This window comes from Phoxinus phoxinus, assembly GCF_949152265.1.
Source record: "Phoxinus phoxinus genome assembly, chromosome: 5".
Lineage (NCBI taxonomy): Eukaryota > Metazoa > Chordata > Actinopteri > Cypriniformes > Leuciscidae > Phoxinus > Phoxinus phoxinus.
Genome location: NC_136880.1, coordinates 38,444,587 through 38,463,233, shown reverse-complemented (window position 1 = coordinate 38,463,233; position 18,647 = coordinate 38,444,587). Strand labels below are relative to the sequence as shown.

At 39.7% G+C, this 18,647-nt stretch overlaps 2 protein-coding genes across 11 annotated transcripts in view; one reads left to right on the top strand and one right to left on the bottom strand.

Moving 5' to 3' along the window:
• LOC306998107 (uncharacterized protein) overlaps positions 1-18,647 on the bottom strand; it is a 514,861-nt gene that overhangs the window by 395,587 nt on the left and 100,627 nt on the right. The window lies entirely within an intron of this gene.
• The window catches only part of svilb (supervillin b), a 59,226-nt gene that overhangs the window by 20,044 nt on the left and 20,535 nt on the right, over positions 1-18,647 (top strand). For all 10 annotated transcript variants that reach the window (XM_079612131.1, XM_079612130.1, XM_079612129.1 and 7 more), the window contains 12 exons: positions 100-820; positions 4,285-6,498; positions 7,197-7,367; positions 7,641-7,675; positions 7,814-7,878; positions 8,072-8,208; positions 8,690-8,785; positions 9,948-10,212; positions 10,569-10,655; positions 12,380-12,971; positions 14,588-15,176; positions 16,800-16,935. In XM_079612131.1, the coding sequence (XP_079468257.1) occupies positions 100-820; positions 4,285-6,498; positions 7,197-7,367; positions 7,641-7,675; positions 7,814-7,878; positions 8,072-8,208; positions 8,690-8,785; positions 9,948-10,212; positions 10,569-10,655; positions 12,380-12,971; positions 14,588-15,176; positions 16,800-16,935 (5,108 nt within the window). The remainder of the gene's footprint in view (positions 1-99; positions 821-4,284; positions 6,499-7,196; positions 7,368-7,640; positions 7,676-7,813; positions 7,879-8,071; positions 8,209-8,689; positions 8,786-9,947; positions 10,213-10,568; positions 10,656-12,379; positions 12,972-14,587; positions 15,177-16,799; positions 16,936-18,647) is intronic.

The window sequence follows — 18,647 nt, the reverse complement described above, 5'->3', positions numbered from 1 at the left end:
TACATTCTTCAGAATACATTTATTTTTAATAAAATGAATTGTGTGCTGTGAATATAATGAATGTTGATGTCCTCTCACTCTCTGTTTGCCTCTCTACAGTGCGGCGCTACAGTCGTGATGAGATGGAAGCTCCAGAGCGGCAATTCAGAGGTCGGACACGTCCAGATCCACAGTTGTCTGCCAATCCTGACCCGATAGGCCTTACCCCAGCAGGGTCTGACGCAGCCAGCCTCAGCTCTAAAGCGGAGCGGATTGCACGCTACAAAGCTGAACGCCGACGACAATTATCAGAACGTTACGGAATCCTCCTCGACCAGGAGGTGGATCTGGATTACACGCCACGCTACACACGAGCACGGAGAGAATCTGACTTGTCGGACAGAGGGGCTCCTCCTGACAGGGGACGTGGCGAAAGCAGAACTGGGGGCGGGGCATTGCAAGAGCAGGAGAAGGGGCGGGATCGAAGCAGCAGCAGGTCTAAATACAGCAGTTCAGGGATAGGGCGGGTCTTCATGCCTTCTGACCCCGCCCCCGATCCTGCCCCTCCGTCAGGCTTTGATGCCGAGCGAGAGAGAGAGAGGGCAATGAACTTGGAAAATTATAGACGAGCACCTGATCGAAGTCCGAAACCACGGCCACAGGAAGCTCCGGTTCCCATGGAAACAACAGCTGCCCAACCAACAAAGGGTGTTGCTGTTGTCACTGTGGCAAGTTCTCCTAGAACAGCACGCAGAGCTTCGTTGCCCACAGCACGATATGGCATCTCTCCTGGAGACCTGTTCATTGAGCAACAAGCTCAAAATATCCTCAACAGACAGGGGTAAGTATGTTTGCAGAGTTCTGGATCTTAGAAAGTGTTTGAGGACCCTGATTTTGATTGATGTGGTATTATCTTCCTGTGTTGGCATACCTCTTATTGAAACAAGAAGTTGGCACAAAACTGCCAATTTGATTTTTAAGATGGGGTCTTTAAGTCCCATAAAATAAGATTTTGACTAGTTTGGAATGAGGTTTTATTAGAATACAAATGTGTTAAATAATGGGTACATGAATTATGGATAAATTAATGGACTGCATATTTACAAAGACGGATTTACAACATATTATATAAAGAAAAGCTGCATAAAACAAGAGATTTGAGATCTCAGCTTGCTTAATTTTTAGAAATCATCCTACTGTATAAAGCAAGTAAATGCAAAAGGGTTAACAATTGCCATCATCTATCTATACACCGATTAACTGGTGGACTTCGACAAGGACTAATGCTTTGGGTTTTTTGCCACACTCAGATAATGCTAAAGCTCTTACATTCTCCTTGTAAAAATGCTGAATGGACCAGCTTTTATGTTTGGTCAGGCTCGCAGTCATGACAGAGAGCTGGGGTGAAATACCTGTATGTAGAACCGTTCACTGGACATCTGCCAGAATTTCACTCTGAAGCAAAGATACTGCATTGTTTCACCTAGTTTCAATGCTTAGTCTCTCCATAGTCATGGACAAGAAATGCACATTACTTAGTATGACAGTAATTGGTTGATTTCAGACATCTTAGCATCAGAGGAGAAAAGACAACAAAAAGACAACAACCTGTTGTCAGTAAACCTGAAAATACAAGTCACCTAGTGTAACCCTCATTATTTCATGAGTTATTAGTGATTGTTTCCATAGGAGACCCTCCCTACAATAATTTATAAAGAGATAAACTATCTTTTATATCCAAGTACGGGTACATGCGTTTTAATCGAGTGTTACATAACTCTGAAACTCTAAACAACCCTTGAGGAGAAAGATGTCCAGACTGATGAGATCATCATACTTAAATGAAGGCCCCTAAGGCAGTAAAAATGTCAGAGACTAATTGAAGAATCTTAAAACTAAAGTCAGGCAAGATAACTATACAACCAGGGATCGTGGACATACTGTAGATGTTTTATATGTGACATTACAATAGTCCCCTTCTAGAATCTCATTTAGGATTGGTGTAGTCATGAGTGTGTTTCGTTATAGTGGGAAATGTCATGGTGTTGTTACTGTGATAACTGGGATCTGGGCCTCTGTGTTCTTTAGCTCGGCAGCTCTTTCTCAGAGTGAGCGTTCCCTCAGGAGAGACATGGACAGTGAAACATACTCCCAAATCAACTGGCCATCCAGGTATCAGAGTGGGAGTGTAACCCTTTAAATTCCCTCAGTTGACCCGCTAACTCCATTTTCCAACAATTGTCCTTATCCTACAAAGTCCATGCGCACAAGTATACATTCGCACTCCTTTGTTTTCATCCCCTTGACCCTTTCATCTACAGTCACCATAGATGATGGCAAACCGTTCCCTTTTTAATCCCCCTGCATCCACTGCATTTTTTTTTACCACTGACCTTTGTTCCTCTCCAAAATATGACCAGCTCCTAACAATGAACTTTGGCTTCAGTCCTTTTCAGTTTGTCCTTGTCATAAAATTACAGTATATCAGGTGAAGCTTATTTGTGTGTCAGTGAGTCACTGCTGGTTGAGAGGTTATCAATAAATGGTTACTAAATATACCAGGACATGATAGTTTGTTAATGATTTCATATTAGTCTATCAAAAGGGTAATACATACTGGATTTTAAATTATGTTGGCTTGTTTTTTGTTTGTTTTTTTTGTTCCCTGTGTGGTTAACATTGATTTCATGAAAAAGCTAGCTGCAGAAGCTATTTTAAGTTTGTTTTGATGACACTCGATTCCTTGATTTTGATGACACTTTCTCTCAAAATTAGGGATCCACGATATTATCGGCAAATAAAGGCTTAAAATGTAAACATCAGCCTGATTTAAAATGATGCCGATATGCCTTGCCGATAATAAGATATGTTGATTATGCATCTGCTGTAGCTCACATGTGCTAGCAATATGGTCACATCTGGTCTGTGGTCATTTTTTAAGAAAACTTTTGCCTGAATGGTGATTAGATTCAATGTTTTGGATTGCCACACTGAATTTGAGAATGCAAGTACAGAATGGTGTGCAATACAGTCATTAGCATGTGCAGCAACCTTCCCCGAGCCCTAATGTCTGCCCGGTGAGGAGTTGTATTTATTTAGAAGGTGCTGTAGGCCTACTTGTTAGACTAATAAAATTAAAAGTAAAATAGATAAATAACATTAAGATACTTGTGTTTCTGAATAAATAAAGCAGCAGTTGCTGTCATAAAATCAAAAATCTATTTTGATTTAAAGGTCAGAAGCTATATTTTATTTACATGATGAATAAAAATCACAAACATGACACTTGTAAATTAAATAATTGTATAATATACAGTTTAATTAAATAATCTATAATTCTTTTCTATTCTTTAACTTGAATCCAAGAAGTTCTATGGCCCTGTTTACACCTGGTATTAAAATGCATTTTGGTCGATCGGATCACAAGTGGACGAGGTAGACGCATACCCATTTACACCTGGTGTTCCAATTTGTCTCTTTTGTCCACTGTCAACAACTTCTGTCCTGATTTCTTTGAGTGAAGGGTTATGGCAGGTAAATGTATGTTGTTTTTTTTAGATCTTTCGATCTAATGGACAAAATAAGCGTGCGTAATTTACATATGAACGCGCCCGGACACTACGGAAAAACATACAGTACGGAAAGCAGCAGCTTTGATTTCTGCCCTGCTCAGTGTGTGTTAGAAATCAGGAATGGTGAGAGAACATTGAGCTTGGTACGTTTTTCGTCTTCAAACCAAACTTTGTCGAAACAAAAGTTGAAATTCCACATGAGCGTTTACACTAGGAAAGCAATCCGGTAAAATGCATTTTCGACTACCTATGGAAGTGGTTGAAAGTGGACAAGCTCAAAACATTGTACACCCCATTTAAACCTGTATTTAGCGTCGTCCACCTGTGATGCGATCAACCCAAACACATCTTAATACCAGGTGTAAACGGGGCCTAAAATATTTTTTTGCTTTTGCTGTAGACCATCTACAAATGTTAAATCCACAAATAAAATTTTAAGGTTACAACTGCATCTAAAAACAGCAGTTAATTATTTTTTTTATTGTCAAAGCTTTCAATGTTTTCTCATTATAAAAGGAACTTTAATAATGTTTTAGTTCTAAGGAAAGTGCACAGGAAAGACTTTGTGTTGTTTCCAAACAAAAGGAAAAAATATCGGCATCAGCTGTCTGCCAAAATGAGTTGAAAAATATTGTCATATCGACAAAATATTGTGCATCCCTACTCAAAATGATAGTAGGTCATACTTTGAATTGGTTGAATGTTAATTCCTCTCTTTCCTCCCTTCATGAAGAATACGAGTAAGAGAGAGACAGACAAGGGAGGATATCTCAGGAAGGGTTTCTGATTCAGGGCCAGATGCATCCTCTGTCAGACGTCATCCAACAGTTGCCCCTCAATATTTGGCTCCACGACCTCAATCTGCTAACCAGCCGCGAACACGGAGCACTGAACCCCCAATCCAACAACCGAGTCAGCTAGCAGAGGCCCGTCAACAAAGGGCACATAGTGCAGAGCGGCCACGATTCCAGCGCAATCACAGTATGGATTCACCTGCCTGTCAAAACATACCTTCAAGTGAAATGGGAATTCATCAGCGTGCCCAAAGTGCAGAGCCCTCAAACTATGAACAGATTCCTGGTGCACACCCTAGCACCATGGGTCATCAGCCTGGATTCGGGAAAATTAGGCAATCCCTACCAAGGCGAGATAGTCAAGATGCTCAACAACCGACACAAATGACACAACAACCACGCCCAGCATACAAAGACCTCCAGCAGTCATTACCTGGTCGCAGAGATGCCCCACCACCTGTACAAAAGTATCGTGCTATCCTTCAACCAGTGCCTTTAGCTCGGGACTCTCGCCAACCAGCTCAAGCACATGCAACTACTCAGAAACCTCTACATGAATATGAACACACCTCGCATTTATGTCCGTCACATAGGCCTTATGGTCACAGCCAACCTTTGCAGTATGGTACAGTCCAGGCATTACCTCCAGCCTATGGACAAATTGTCCACTCTGGTCCTTCCCATGCATCTAGCCATCTATCCCCACCTTCAAATGTTCATGTAGCTCACCCTGTGCCTGGACCACCACTTGGCATGCCTGAGATGCTGGATCACAAAGGATGCTTGGCCTCACCTGGTTCGACATCTACTGAAAAAGAGGGTGAAGAGACAAGATGGCGTCCCAGTGCTGATCATATTCAGCCTGTTCACAGAGAGGGTCGATCAGCATCCAGGGTGCGTCCACCTTCAGAGGGCTTACTTAGGAGCAGAAAGGCTGTGCTACCCTCAGAGATCCGCCGCAGACAAAAAAGTGTGGATGATCCCATGCGTGGACAAACTGATGAAGTTTTGGAAAGTCAAAGAATCAGAAGGATTAGCCAGTCAGAGGAGACAGAGGGCAGAGGTGGAAGAAAGTTGCAACAGTTGGAAGGAAGGGAAGGGCCTGATGGAAGAGGAATGGCTCAGATGGAAGAGGGCACAATAACAGGTGAAATTGGTCTAGTAAAAGACAGAGAAGGGCTTGTTGACCGAAGGAACAGACAATCCGAGGAAAGGGAGGCAGATAATGGTGCAAAAAACAGTTGGACAGGTGAAGATGTGGGACGTAGTGTAAGGAAGATTGGTCAAAGAGAAGAAAACAAGCAAAGGAGTAGTATTGAAAAGGAGGTGGGTCAAGGTAATTTGAGCATTAACCAGTTAGAGGGGATGGAGCAAGGAGGTGTCAGGAAGGTTGACAAATTCAAAGAAAGAGAATGGGAAGTTGATCAAAGAAAAGGCCAAGCTGATCAGTCTGTTAAACCACTGGTACAGGGTGAGAATAGAATCAGTCGGGAGTTAGAGGCGCAAGAGGGCCAAAGGTTCCTGCAAAAAGAAGTGGTAGAAGGACATGGTAGAAGACAACGGATAAATCTGTCAGAGAACGAGGAAGGGCAAGTCAGACGAAGAAGGATAAGCCAATCTGAAGATGATTGGGATGGACGTAGGGTACGTACAATTGGCCAGTTGGATGAATGGGAAGCGCAAGGAGTGCATCGAATGGGCCAACCAGATGATCAGTTTGAAGCACGTGAGAAAGCAAAACAGAGGTATAACCCACAACTATCTGAAGGTATGGACACCACTCCCACACAGGTACAGCTAACCAATGAACAGCATTTTCCACACAATAAGGTGGGAGAAGTTGGAGGGTACTTGCAGAAAGGTTCCTCCCTCCCACAAGCTCAACATCGCATGAGTCAGGATGCATGTGACCTCAGGCCAAAGGCACGAATCCGCTCCATGTCAGATATTGGAGTAACTCAGCGGTCTGCTGCATTGAGAAGTCTTGAGCGTGCTTCCAGTCGAGAGTCTACCATAGTGATGGGTCCGGGGCTTCATACTAAGGAGCCGGCTGCTGTGGCAAATGGTGAAATGGGCACCTTGGACACAAGAGTTTCTGTGGCGAAGCTGAGACATTCCTACCTGGAGAATGCTTCTGGACACAGACCTGAGCTGTACGTGGACTGGCCTGTCAGCATGCTAAGTCAAGATTTTGTCAAAGATGATGATTAAACCCACTAACCTTCAAGTAATAACCCTTTCTTTTGGATGTAAAGTTCTGCTTTCTTAATGCAATGCCTCTACCGTATGCTGCTGTTCATTCAGAAGTTTAATTTGTAATTGATGAAACTTTACCACACATCCAATCAACTAAGTCTGAATGGAGGAATGTTGGCTTCAACTAATGACTTTGCATTTGAAATCACCTAATCTAATCTAAAATAAAATCTATTTTGGCATCTCATCTAACTATATTGGCAGCAGGATGAGATTGTGTAGCGTTACAAACTGTTGGATCTTAACCTTGCCTTGATCTTGTGCACATAAATTTGGTTCTGTCTTCATCAAATGCATGATTATCATTACTAAATAAAATTGATTGTGTGATTTGTTGATTTGACTTGATGTATTGCTTAGTTTAAGTAGTCTGAAATATGGGGGATTTGGATTAGGGTTTTTGATTTGTGACTCTCAACTAACTTTGTTATGGAGCCCATAAAGTGCCTTGAGACTTTTGTGTGTGCATGACAATTTTCTTGTATGCACACAAAAATTTCTTGGGGTGTTTATCCTGCTAATTTTGCTTTAGAGTCTCTGTACCTAACTAATTCTAAAAGTTATCTTTTATTAAGACAATCTTTCCTGTCTAAAGGGAGTCTAAAGTTGACCAGGTTCCCATGGAGACTGATCCAGTTGTCAGCAGTGACCGGGAGAGAGGAGCACGTCGCCCCAGACGTTATATTTCCCCTGGTGATGACAGGAAGTCATCTGAGAGGTTTAGGACCCAGCCAATTACATCAGCCGAAAGGCTGGAGTCTGATAGGTACAGTGAAACAGGAAGTAATCTGTTGCACTGAAACCACCCATTTATTATTAGTTGTGGTAAATTGTTCCTGTGTTATTCTCAAGTCTTTCACAGTATTTTAAAAAATGTTACTTATCAGAATTTATGAAAGCTTTTATTGAAAGGTTTTGTCAGTATCTGTAATGTGTATTTGTTCTGGCTATAGTATGTTGTTATTTTTTCTTTTCTTTAGTCATCATATTACATCATCAGGGTCAGTTATTTTTGTTCTGTTTGTACTTCTAACTTCAGGTCCCATCTTAGTCCAGAGCATCAACATGGAGAATGTGAGTCAAAATTTAAGCAATATCAAACAAACTGTTGTACCTAATATCAAGCAGCTGTGATTTGGCCAAAGTTATGATTTTACACCATTTCTATAAAAGCAATTAATATTGAGTAACTTAACCCTCTCTTTTGTGTAGTGGATGAGGAAAAAATGGATGAACGAGCTAAAATGAGCGTGGCAGCCAAGAGGTCTCTTTTCAGGGTATCAGCTCTCTGTAGCACACACAACTTGTTGAATATGAAATGTCACATGAAACTACCGGCTACAAAAACAATATTGAATATATTTGTATAGATATTTAGTTAGTTAATGCAGTTAATATTACCTTTGTATGTATAGCCATAAAATGTTTTTCTTTGTGACCTTTCCTGGTCCGTCTGTTCTCCTCTGGCAGGAGCTGGAGAGGACTACAGATGGAGGTGTACCCAAACCTCGGTCACGCAATGCTGCGGTTGAGCGGAGACTCAGACGAGTGCAGGATCGTTCACGGACACAGCCCGTCACGTCAGAGGAAGTTGTCATTGCTGCTACGTAAGTCATTTCCTACTTTTTGTGATGTAAAGGATCTGGTTTTCATATCATTCAATTTGATCTGCTATTTGAAGTCAAGTCAAGTCAACTTCCTTGGCAGAAACCAAGCCGGTTCTCCTCTGGCCATCGAACGAATACTGTGCGATTAAGATTCAGGCTGCATAAACAAGAATGCTGTTGTTTTTTCTGTGGAACTCAAAGATAATTTTGAAGAAGCAAGTTATATCAACAAATAATGTCTAACTCATAAAAAAAGTACTTAACGACTAGGTACTTTTTTTCATTTTTGGAGCTTGTGGTTACTACGGTAAATGTTTTGTTTTTGCGAGACGACAAAATACAGCATACAACAACATTGTTTTTCATTGTGGGTAAACTGTTCCATTAAAATATATACCCATCATCACTGACCACTTCATCACCCCTTCTTTTGCAATAATTCTTGTTCACTTCATTCCTTTTGTTTTGTCCTCCTCTAAAGTTCCCCTGCTCCCCCTTCCCAAGTCATCACTGTTCAAACCACTGCTCCCAGAATCCCCAGTCCTGCCGTAGTCAGCACTTCCATGACTAGCTTCAGGTATCATTTGAATGCTTTATTTTATTTTGTATACTTGTCTGTGTATACGTGATCATTTAGGAATTGTTGTCTTGAGCTACATGCTGTTTCCTAGTTTGTTCATTGCTCAACTTGGGCTTTTTACAGACATGTGTTTTTTGACAGCATGATTGCATATTAATAGCTAATTAATATTTGAAAGAAAGAGTCTAATTAAATGGTTCATTCATTCTGATGTTTGGATTATTTAATTCATTCTCAAAAATGTGTCTGTGGGAATGTTTATGTGACAGTGCGCCATCTGCTGGTGGATTTTACGTTCACGCGCTGTTGTAAATTGTTGTTGGGAGTGTGAAAACAGAATGGCTGGCATGCAATTATGGGGTTATGCAGTTCCTCAATTTAATAATGTGAGCATGTGCCTGTGTCTATGAAAAAGTAAGAGTATATTAATGTGTGTGAGCATGTGCAGATGTTTTGGGTGTCTACATCAGCGCGTGGTCACCCAGATTAGCTGTAAATAGTCACATGGTTAGCAGCAAAACACATTCTGCATTCTTCATGCACACCCAAATGTCAGAGGTGTCACCCATCTGTCAAGAAGATATTTATGAAAGTGACAGAGGAGGAAATTACCTTAAACTAGAACAAAGGACAAACAAATCAAAAAATAAAGTTTCACTCAAATGAAGTACAAGAACACAACACCAACTCTGTTTGTGTGTTTAATAAGGTGAAACTTACAACATTATTTTGACATGTTTACTAAGTACATGTTTACTAAGTTCTTGTCACAGTCTGTACAGTTACAATTATACAGATCCCATTAATCGTTCTTTGATGAATCTTTTGTTGTTGGTCCGTTGGCTTTGATCTAAATTCTATTATACTGACAAGACTAAGTCAAGTTTTTGCTTAAAAGATAAATTAAATATTATTATAGATATAATACTCTTTATATTTATATACTTTACACTTTACTAAATAATATATATTTTTTAAATACCTATGATAATAACTACTAATAAACAAATGCACAAACTAGGATAGTTACTGTGATACTCACTGTGATAGTTACTATAATTGTTTATGAATCGTTTTGTGTGCAATTTTGTTAGCAGCCAGACTGGTCTCTGTGTGCAGTGTTTTATTATCGCATAACAACCTGTAATTCTCCTCCCAGTTTGCAGGCATCGTCAGCACATGGATCGGCCCACCACGAGCAGGAGAAAGATGATGTTTCAAAGGAGGCGGTTGCGGGAGAAGAGGGCTTGGGGCCTAATGAACCGGACCTATCAGCACTAAGCCTGGCTGAGAAGATGGCATTGTTCAATCGCTTGTCGCAACCCTCTGGCCAATCAGCAAACGGACCCCGCTCGGACACACGCCAGCGTAGGGCCAATGCCCGCTTTCAGACACAGCCTATTACCCAGGGCGAGGTTGATCAGGTGAGGTCTCCTTTTTACCTCTTTTTTGTGGAAACCAACCACTTAAGTAAATTGATATTTTTGCTTTGAGTACTTTAAAGGCGAAGTCTAAAATGTCTATGCTAGTTGCACCAAGTTTACAGAGGTTATGCATTATTATTAGTCAGTTATTTTTGTTATAAGGCCATTATTTATTTTATTGTCTTTGTGTGTTTGCATATATTTGGAAATTATTTCAGTTTGGTGGCGTTAGAGATGATTAAAAATATTTTTAAAAGAAAAACATTCAATTTCTCTTTCATTCTGAATCATTTAGCGTTGTAATTGACTTCAGTCAATACTCTCTTGAAAGTGAAGAGACATTGTGCCATTCACAGGAATTTACAAAAGACGTAGACCCGTCCAGTCTCACAGATCAACGCGCTGTGACTAATGATTCTGTTGGTCCCCCTCAGAGCGAGCAAGTAAGAGACGCTGGACTGAGACTTTTGATTGGCTGAGCAGTGAGAGCTTTGCCTTGGTAGCAGCTGCTGATTGGTTAATTGCTGAGGCCCCGACAACATTGCATTTTCCAACTGGATATTTGCTACTGCTGAGTTGCATTATACCTGCTTTGATTTTGACCGGTTTCATTTCCTAATCTAGTAACTGCATTTCACTACATTCTGTCTTTTACTCAACCTCATGTTATTATAAACCTGTATTTTTTTGCACACAGATTAGTCTGCGCATACACAGAAACATTTAGGAGCACAGTAACTTATCAACGCTGCCCCACGATTTTTAATTATTATAATATCTTCGCTAAGGAATCGCTACATTCTGTGTCTCAGAAAGAAGGGGGTAGCATCGCTGGTTTTGAAGTAATTAAACTAATAGCTTCGTTGTTAATAGAGAAAGACGCTGCACAGATGCAGGTAATTCACACACGCATCTCTCGCTCTCCCTTCTCAATAATTAATTCAAATAAATGCTATATTTCATTCAAATAAATGTAATCTTACGCACTATCTCAGTGTCTGATATAAACGGCACAGAATGCTAGATCTAGCGAGCCGTAACTGACAAAAATAACCATAATTTTTATCCTTCCAGTCAAATATTGCACCGCAAACATCAATAAGAGCCTTAAGTTGTCAATGCTGGCCAGTGATTATGGTATAATTGGGATAATCCACGGCACTTAATTCTATTTAATGTGTACTTTTATTTTTTAAAACTCTACTTCAAGATAATATTAATGAAATAAGAGGCCACTTAAGTGTACTTAATGACAGTTCACTTTCATGACTGTTTCTTAACACCCATAAGTACACTTTATAATAATGTTATAAAATATTTTAAAGTACATTTTTTTTAATCATTATGTTTTAGTAATCTTTTGTCATGCATTAAAGAAATAGACATTTTGATGTGTTGACTAACATACTAAAGCACATGTTAAGAACTTATTTATAATTTTAACTGTAATGTGTTTATGTTACAGTAGTACTTAAATGTACTAAATTGCAACTATCATTACAAATGTGTACAAATATTGCATAATTACATGATGTACAAGTTATAAATAGAAATGACAAAATAGCATATGTACATGAAATTATACATAAAGATGTAGGTGGGTCAAAAAAGCATTCTTAAGTTCAACTAATTGAGTTTAGTATCAAATTTAACTATGATACATTTTCTTTAATTGCAAATAACATGCAGTTAAGTGCCCGGAAATGTTACATTTAGTTCACACTTAAGTATATTCTTTTAAAGCATATAATTTCCATAATAAGTACTCTTTTTAGAAGTATGCTAGAGTGCATTTAATTTTTCACAATGGACAAGACACAGGCAACTTTTATGGTGCTTTTATTGAAGATTTTTTGGGGTGAACTATTCCTTTAAATAAGCAAATCTGTGCTTGGACAGTTTTTTGTCAAGAAAGTGAAATCAAAATTGTGTTTTAAACACCTAGACCTTGATAATGATGATGATGATGGTGACGTAAACAAAAATTCTGGTTTGTTGCATGTCTGAGAAGTTAACTGATTAGGTTGTTTGGTATGCAAAGCACATCCAATCTCTGCAAGCTGCCTGTGTGTCCTGCATATGACCTCTGACCTCTCTGGGGTCTGTGAATGTAAACGCCATCTAAAAAAAACATCTGAAAATACAACTATTCTTTCTTTCTCTCCAGCTGCAAAATGGAAGCGTGAAGTTGGAGCCTCTCTCTGCATCACTGGTCCGCTCTGTTACTGCGGTCACCGCCCAGGCCTCTGTTGCCATGGTGACAAGCGCTTCCCCATCAATGACCGCAGATGTTCGCATGGGGATGTCTGCAGCTCCGCCCTCCACTCAGGCCTCGCCCAATCAGACTCAGCTGCCGCCCTATGAGAGAGGAGTTCGATACTTCAGTCTTACAGAGAGTGGGGAAAATCCCACACCTGATGTTCAGTCTCCGCCCCCCGCAGTGCAGCCCAGCCAATCAGGATACAGCAAGGGTGGGGCCGCGCTGATTTCAGCCAATGGCCAGAGGCAGGATGAAAGTGGGCGGAGGGGAAGACTTGGGTACTTAGGGAGAGAGGAGAGAGAGACAGAGCTCCCCAGTGCGACTTCCCCTCCACACACACATGCTCCCAGACACACACCCCCTCACAGCAGGGGAGATGCAGAGCTAAGCGGCTCGCGAGAGAGGGAAAAAGAAAGCACACCCGTCTCGCAGGGAGGCTACCTTTCACCAGACGATCATCAGACGGCAAGAGGAAGCGGCTCCAGAGCTGTCATCTCAGGTAAGGTTAGATAGATCAAAAAGTATTTTAAAAGGGGTGTAAACCTCTCAGATGTGTCTATTGTTTCTTTACATGCAATCACACACATGCACACATGCATGATGCACGTCTGCAAGATGCAGCTGGTCTCTGATTGGGTTAACCGGGTTCCCAGCCAACATGCTGCTCGAGTCGAATGTGATTAGCATAATTTATCATACATCAAGCGTGCGGCTCTCTTTGTCTGAGCCGTGCAAAAGTAATGATGCCGAAATGAATCGGGCAGAAGGCAAAGTGGAGTGATGCTCCCCTCCGTGGCTTTTGTTTGCGTTCCCTGCCAAAGCTGTTACTATCCATTCGTCTGGAAGCAAGAGGCGTGTATGTGTGGATTTTGTAGTAAAGAGGGAGATGAATGAAAGACTGGAGCGGTAAGGCGGATGGAAGTGTGCCCAGCGCACATGCACACACTGATACAGACATGTTGTCACCCCACAGGAAAAACACAGGAGGTTATCAGGTTCACGTCTGCCACATGTTAAAGGACAGCCAGCAGAATGCGACAGTGGCTTTCACAGGATAAAGGATGTTTTTAACATGTTTTGTGTGTGTGTGTGTGTGTGGCAGTGGTGCTTTAGACTGCTGTCTGTTCATGTGTGTCAGGTATTGAGTGAGCCCTATGATAAACATGAGAGAGTGTGTAAGCCGGTTTTATGTATGAAGTTTATTTTTCCTGTATCTGGTGGGTTGAATAGCTATGGCTAGGCACATATTTGTGTATTCTTAACTGGATGGATATAAATATTTGAATGGTCTAATAGTGTTGGCTGCTTGATTGGGTGTTATAAATGTATATTATACTGATATAATGCTTCTGGTTATAGGGTCAATATCATGAATCCTGAGAAGTGTGTCATGTTCAGTTCATAATTTCACCTCCCTCGCCATTATTTATTTATATATATATATATATATAAAAAATAAAATTCTAATTCATGTTATTCTCGTAATAATTTTCATTAGATTCTCTTTTTTTACAAGTTTTTTTTTAAAGTACATAATATTGAAGTCCAAAGTTCTTGATCGGCTGTTATTATGTTTTGATAATAACAGTATTAATTCACACTGATATAATGCCTCTAGTTACAGGGTCAATATTATGAATCACCATATTTTTTTCTTATTTTTTCTTTTTAAAATTCCCATTATCAGAATTATCTTATTTAAATCATGATTCTCATTAGATGATCAAGTCTACAAGTCTTTGACTGTATTAAAGCACAAAATATGGAAGTACAGTGTTTTTTTTATTCAAATAAATTAGCAGAACAATCAGCATAGTGTAAATATTATGCAATTATCACTTTTAAAGGTAGTACAACAAATACTGCAATGATGTATAAATACATTACAATTTTAAATTAAAGTTATTTTTTGCATTACATTTATGGCGATTTAGGGTGTGCTTAATTGTCACAATATTCCTAAAATGACCTTTGTCCATTCTTTATGCAAAATGTATGTTTCTTTTTTCCTTTTGGGAGAAATAGACATGTTTTTGACATGTTTTGTGATATTTACCCTTTAAGGCTCTTTGTATATGTATTTGCTCTCATGCTAGACTCAATGTGTTTCTCCAGATGTCCCTGATCCCAGCGTTCCCGTGAGGGCGGTGAGCACAGCTGCGGTCTCCTCCAGAATTTCATCACACACCTCACACTCGCTCACGTACCTCCAGCAAACCCAGTCGTACACTCCTCCGCAAACTCAACCAAAACCAGTGCAGCACCCTCAAGTCTACACACCGACACTCACCCGACCCCAAATACAACCCTACAGCCCGCTGACACCGCCACAGACACAGGCCAAACTACAAACACACCTCGTTTCTGACTTTCAACCTCACTCCCACGTTGACTCTCACACTCCTCCATGGCAAACTCAGGTGTTCTCTGAAACCCAACAGCAGACACAACCCAGAGTACCACCACAGACACAGCCGAAACCACAATCCTTCCTTCCTCCTCAGTCACATGCCTACATCCCCTCTCAACCCAAGATACCTCCTCAAACCCAGCCAAAACCCCAGTGCTTCATACCACCTCAAACAAAACCCCAAGAAGAGGTCCTGGGAAAATACGGCCCATCTGCACCCATCGTCTCCAAAGACCAGCAGCCAGAGATCCACGAAGATCCAGAGGCCATGACATCTATGTCCATCAAAGAGAGGTCTGTTGGCTAGTTCACTTGTACATCAGCTGTGAGCATATAAGACATCCCACCCTGCATAAACTCATTCCTGGGAGATGACACAATCCCCACCACCACCACCATAATATAAAAAGTATACTATTAGATACACTTGTGATTGGTTCACCGAAAATGCATCATGCATCTTAATACCAGGTGGAAACAGGCTTTATTTCTCTCTTAATTTCTGGGATATTGTATATAATTTGCGGCCGTCAGGGAGCCGCTATCAATATGCGGGAGACTCCTGCACATTCCGGGAGAGGTGGGATGTCTGGCAGGGTTGCCAAGTTTGTGAAACAAAACCAGCCCAAGTGCTATTCAAAACCCGGCGTTCCAGGGGGGTCACTTCAACCCACGGACGAATAAAAACAACCCCGGGCAACAGTGTAAAAGTAGACCAATTCGTTGGGAACACCGCGGACTTGGCAACTCTGATGTCTGGCATACAGATAATCCTATTCATAGTAATTCACACAAAATACGGTAGATTAGCAAAAAAAGTCAGTTCCCATAAAGAAATTGATTTTTAATTTGGTAAACATATCAACTTTAAAATTACCGTCCAGATCTCGACAATAGCCTGTGGTACAGCTTTTTATTTACCCTACCAAACTTATTACTGGCCATAAGTACAATAACTTTCATTATTACTGTTTGGGTCAGTAAGATTTTTTTCTTTTATGCTCACAAAGGCTGCATGTATTATAAATATTTTTTTTACAATTTAAAATAACTTATCTATTTTAATATATTTTAAAATATAATTTATTTGTGTGATGACAAATCAGAATTTTCACCATCATCACTCCAGACTTTAGTGTCACATGATTCTTCAGAAACCTGAATTTTAATAAGAAAAAAATCTTATTATTATCAATATTGAGCTGAACAGTTGTGCTGTCTCATATTTTGGTGTAAACCGTGATGCTTTTTTCACGATTCTTTAATGAATAGAAAGGAATTATTTTAAATAGAAATCTTTTGTACTGTTATAAGTGTATTTACTGTCAAATTGAATGTCTCCTTGTCGAATGGAAAGTATAAATTTTTATCGAAAAAATTATAATCTTACTGTTTGTGTGTGTATATATTTTTTTTTTATGCTAGAAAGCAAGATTTGTATGTGTCAGGATTAGTTTATGAAAGGTAGCATAATAATAGCATGTTAAAAGCATCATGGCATATTGCGGTGTAAGAAACAGTGGCACATGGCTGGAGATGTTTCAGGGTGACTGGAGCTGTTCTCCTTCTGTCTTGTCTTATAAATGAAATTGGGTCATCTCTGCTCTCCGCGAGCGCTGATAATGCGGACAGCCCTATTTTAGTACTCCAGCTTTCCCACAGGGCAGGATGAAATGAGTATAGCCAGAGAGAGAGAGAACGAACCATGACAAAGTAGTGTGAGAAAGCTGAATTGTGAAGGATGTTGTATGCTGTAGTATTTGGTGTGATTTCTGAATGAGTTTTAACTACCAACATCCCTTTAATTTCTTTTCCAATTGTCATTTCTTGCATTTTATGCTGTAGATCTGCATGATGATTTTCGCCTCCACATTGTTCAAGATGGAGTGAAGCGTTTGACACTTTTTTCTTTCTCAGGTTAGCCATGTTGAAGAAGAGTGGAGAGGATGATTGGAAAAACAGGATCAACAAGAAACAGGAAGCTATACAGGAAGTGGTGTCTGTAAGCGAGAAGAGCAGTGAAATAGTGGAGGAGCAAGGCTTTAAGAAAAAGGTAAGAATATGCTGCCTATCAAAATCAAACATGGAAACTCATCACAGGTTTTTTTTTTAGTAAAGAACTGGCTTTGCTTTGTAAAGAAACCTGTCAAATCACTATTTATTCACTCATTGACAATTATGACAGTTTTTTTGTGAACTAAATTCTATCTTATCATGATTTACACTATAATAGATTCCTTTGTCTGTTTAAATGAAAGGAAATGTTAACTTACGTGAGCATGATTGATTTGCTTGTTAATCACATTAGGATGAAGAAATATACTATTTTAATGTTTAAATCATTGAGGAAAGATGTAAGTCCTCATGATGTATGATGTACATTAAACTGTCTAGTCTACATGAAATTGTAAATGTACAATTTTAAATGTACCCCCCTTTAAATGTACAGGTATTACATCTTTACAAATCTGTAAGATACAGATTGTCCAAAATAATACTGCCCATGCAGTCAATCATTTGATCCCTTAAAATTCCTCTTTGATAATCAAAATGACCTATTTAAATGTTTTTTTTCCCTGTGAAAATAATTTCATTAGCTTGAATGTAACTCTACACCCTTGTTTCATTTGATATGGATCCATGAATATGCAAATAAGTCCCCACCTCCACTCAGTCACACCAGTTTGGACTACCTGATCCACTCAGTCAACTGTATTAAACGCTACACACTGGCAAGTGGAAATATTAGTTTAAATTAGCCATATATGTTTGAACCAGAAACTGACTGTGAATTATACAGGCTCGTCTACAAGTGGATGTATGATCAGAATGGTAATGCGTTTTATGTATCGCTCTCTACAGTGTCGGACACATAACGGTAAATGATATGATTAGCCTTTGGCCTGACTACATTATCAAACAGCTAATAATGTGTTGCTAAAGTTAAACAAGCCATGACAAACAGAAAGATGCCTTCTAAAAAATCAGCATCCTTATAGAAACACTTTGAACATCATAGAAAGTCAGTGGAGAAAGGCATATACTGTAATTCGTCATAACATCGTAATATCTTATACACCCGCTATATTAGGATATGAACCCGGTTTTTCCTGTACCTTCTTAAATGTGTTCTTGTGCTCACTGTGGAAAAGCACGTTGATGAGTTTGGTTACTTGTTTGTGATGGGCGGTTTCGAACCACGTCTCTGGTACACTGCAGTTTTAAGGAGAAAATACTCTGCTATTATGTTGATTGATGAATTTGCACATGGTTTGTACACTGTTTAAAGTATATTCAAAACACCCTACATAGACATTTTAAGTATAGTAGTGAAGTACTAGTACTCAAATACTTGTACATTGACACTTGTACAATGTCAAATGACATTGAACTAGGACTGGTGCTATCAATCTGTCACCTAAAAGTCACCTTAAAAGTGTCAGAAAGGATTCATTCAACTCTTTTAAAGGACATTTAAAGGGTTAGTTCACCCAAAAATGAAAATAATGTCATTAATGACTCACCCTCATGTCGTTCTAAGCCCGTAAGACCTCCGTTCATCTTCGGAACACAGTTTAAGATATTTTAGATTTAGTCCGAGAGCTTTCTGTCCCTCCATTGAAAATGTATATACGGTATACTGTCCATGTCCAGAAAGGTAATAAAAACATCATCACAGTAGTCCATGTGACATCAGTGGGTTAGTTAGAAGTTTTTGAAGCATCGAAAATACTTTTTGGTCCAAAAATAACACAAAGTAAGACT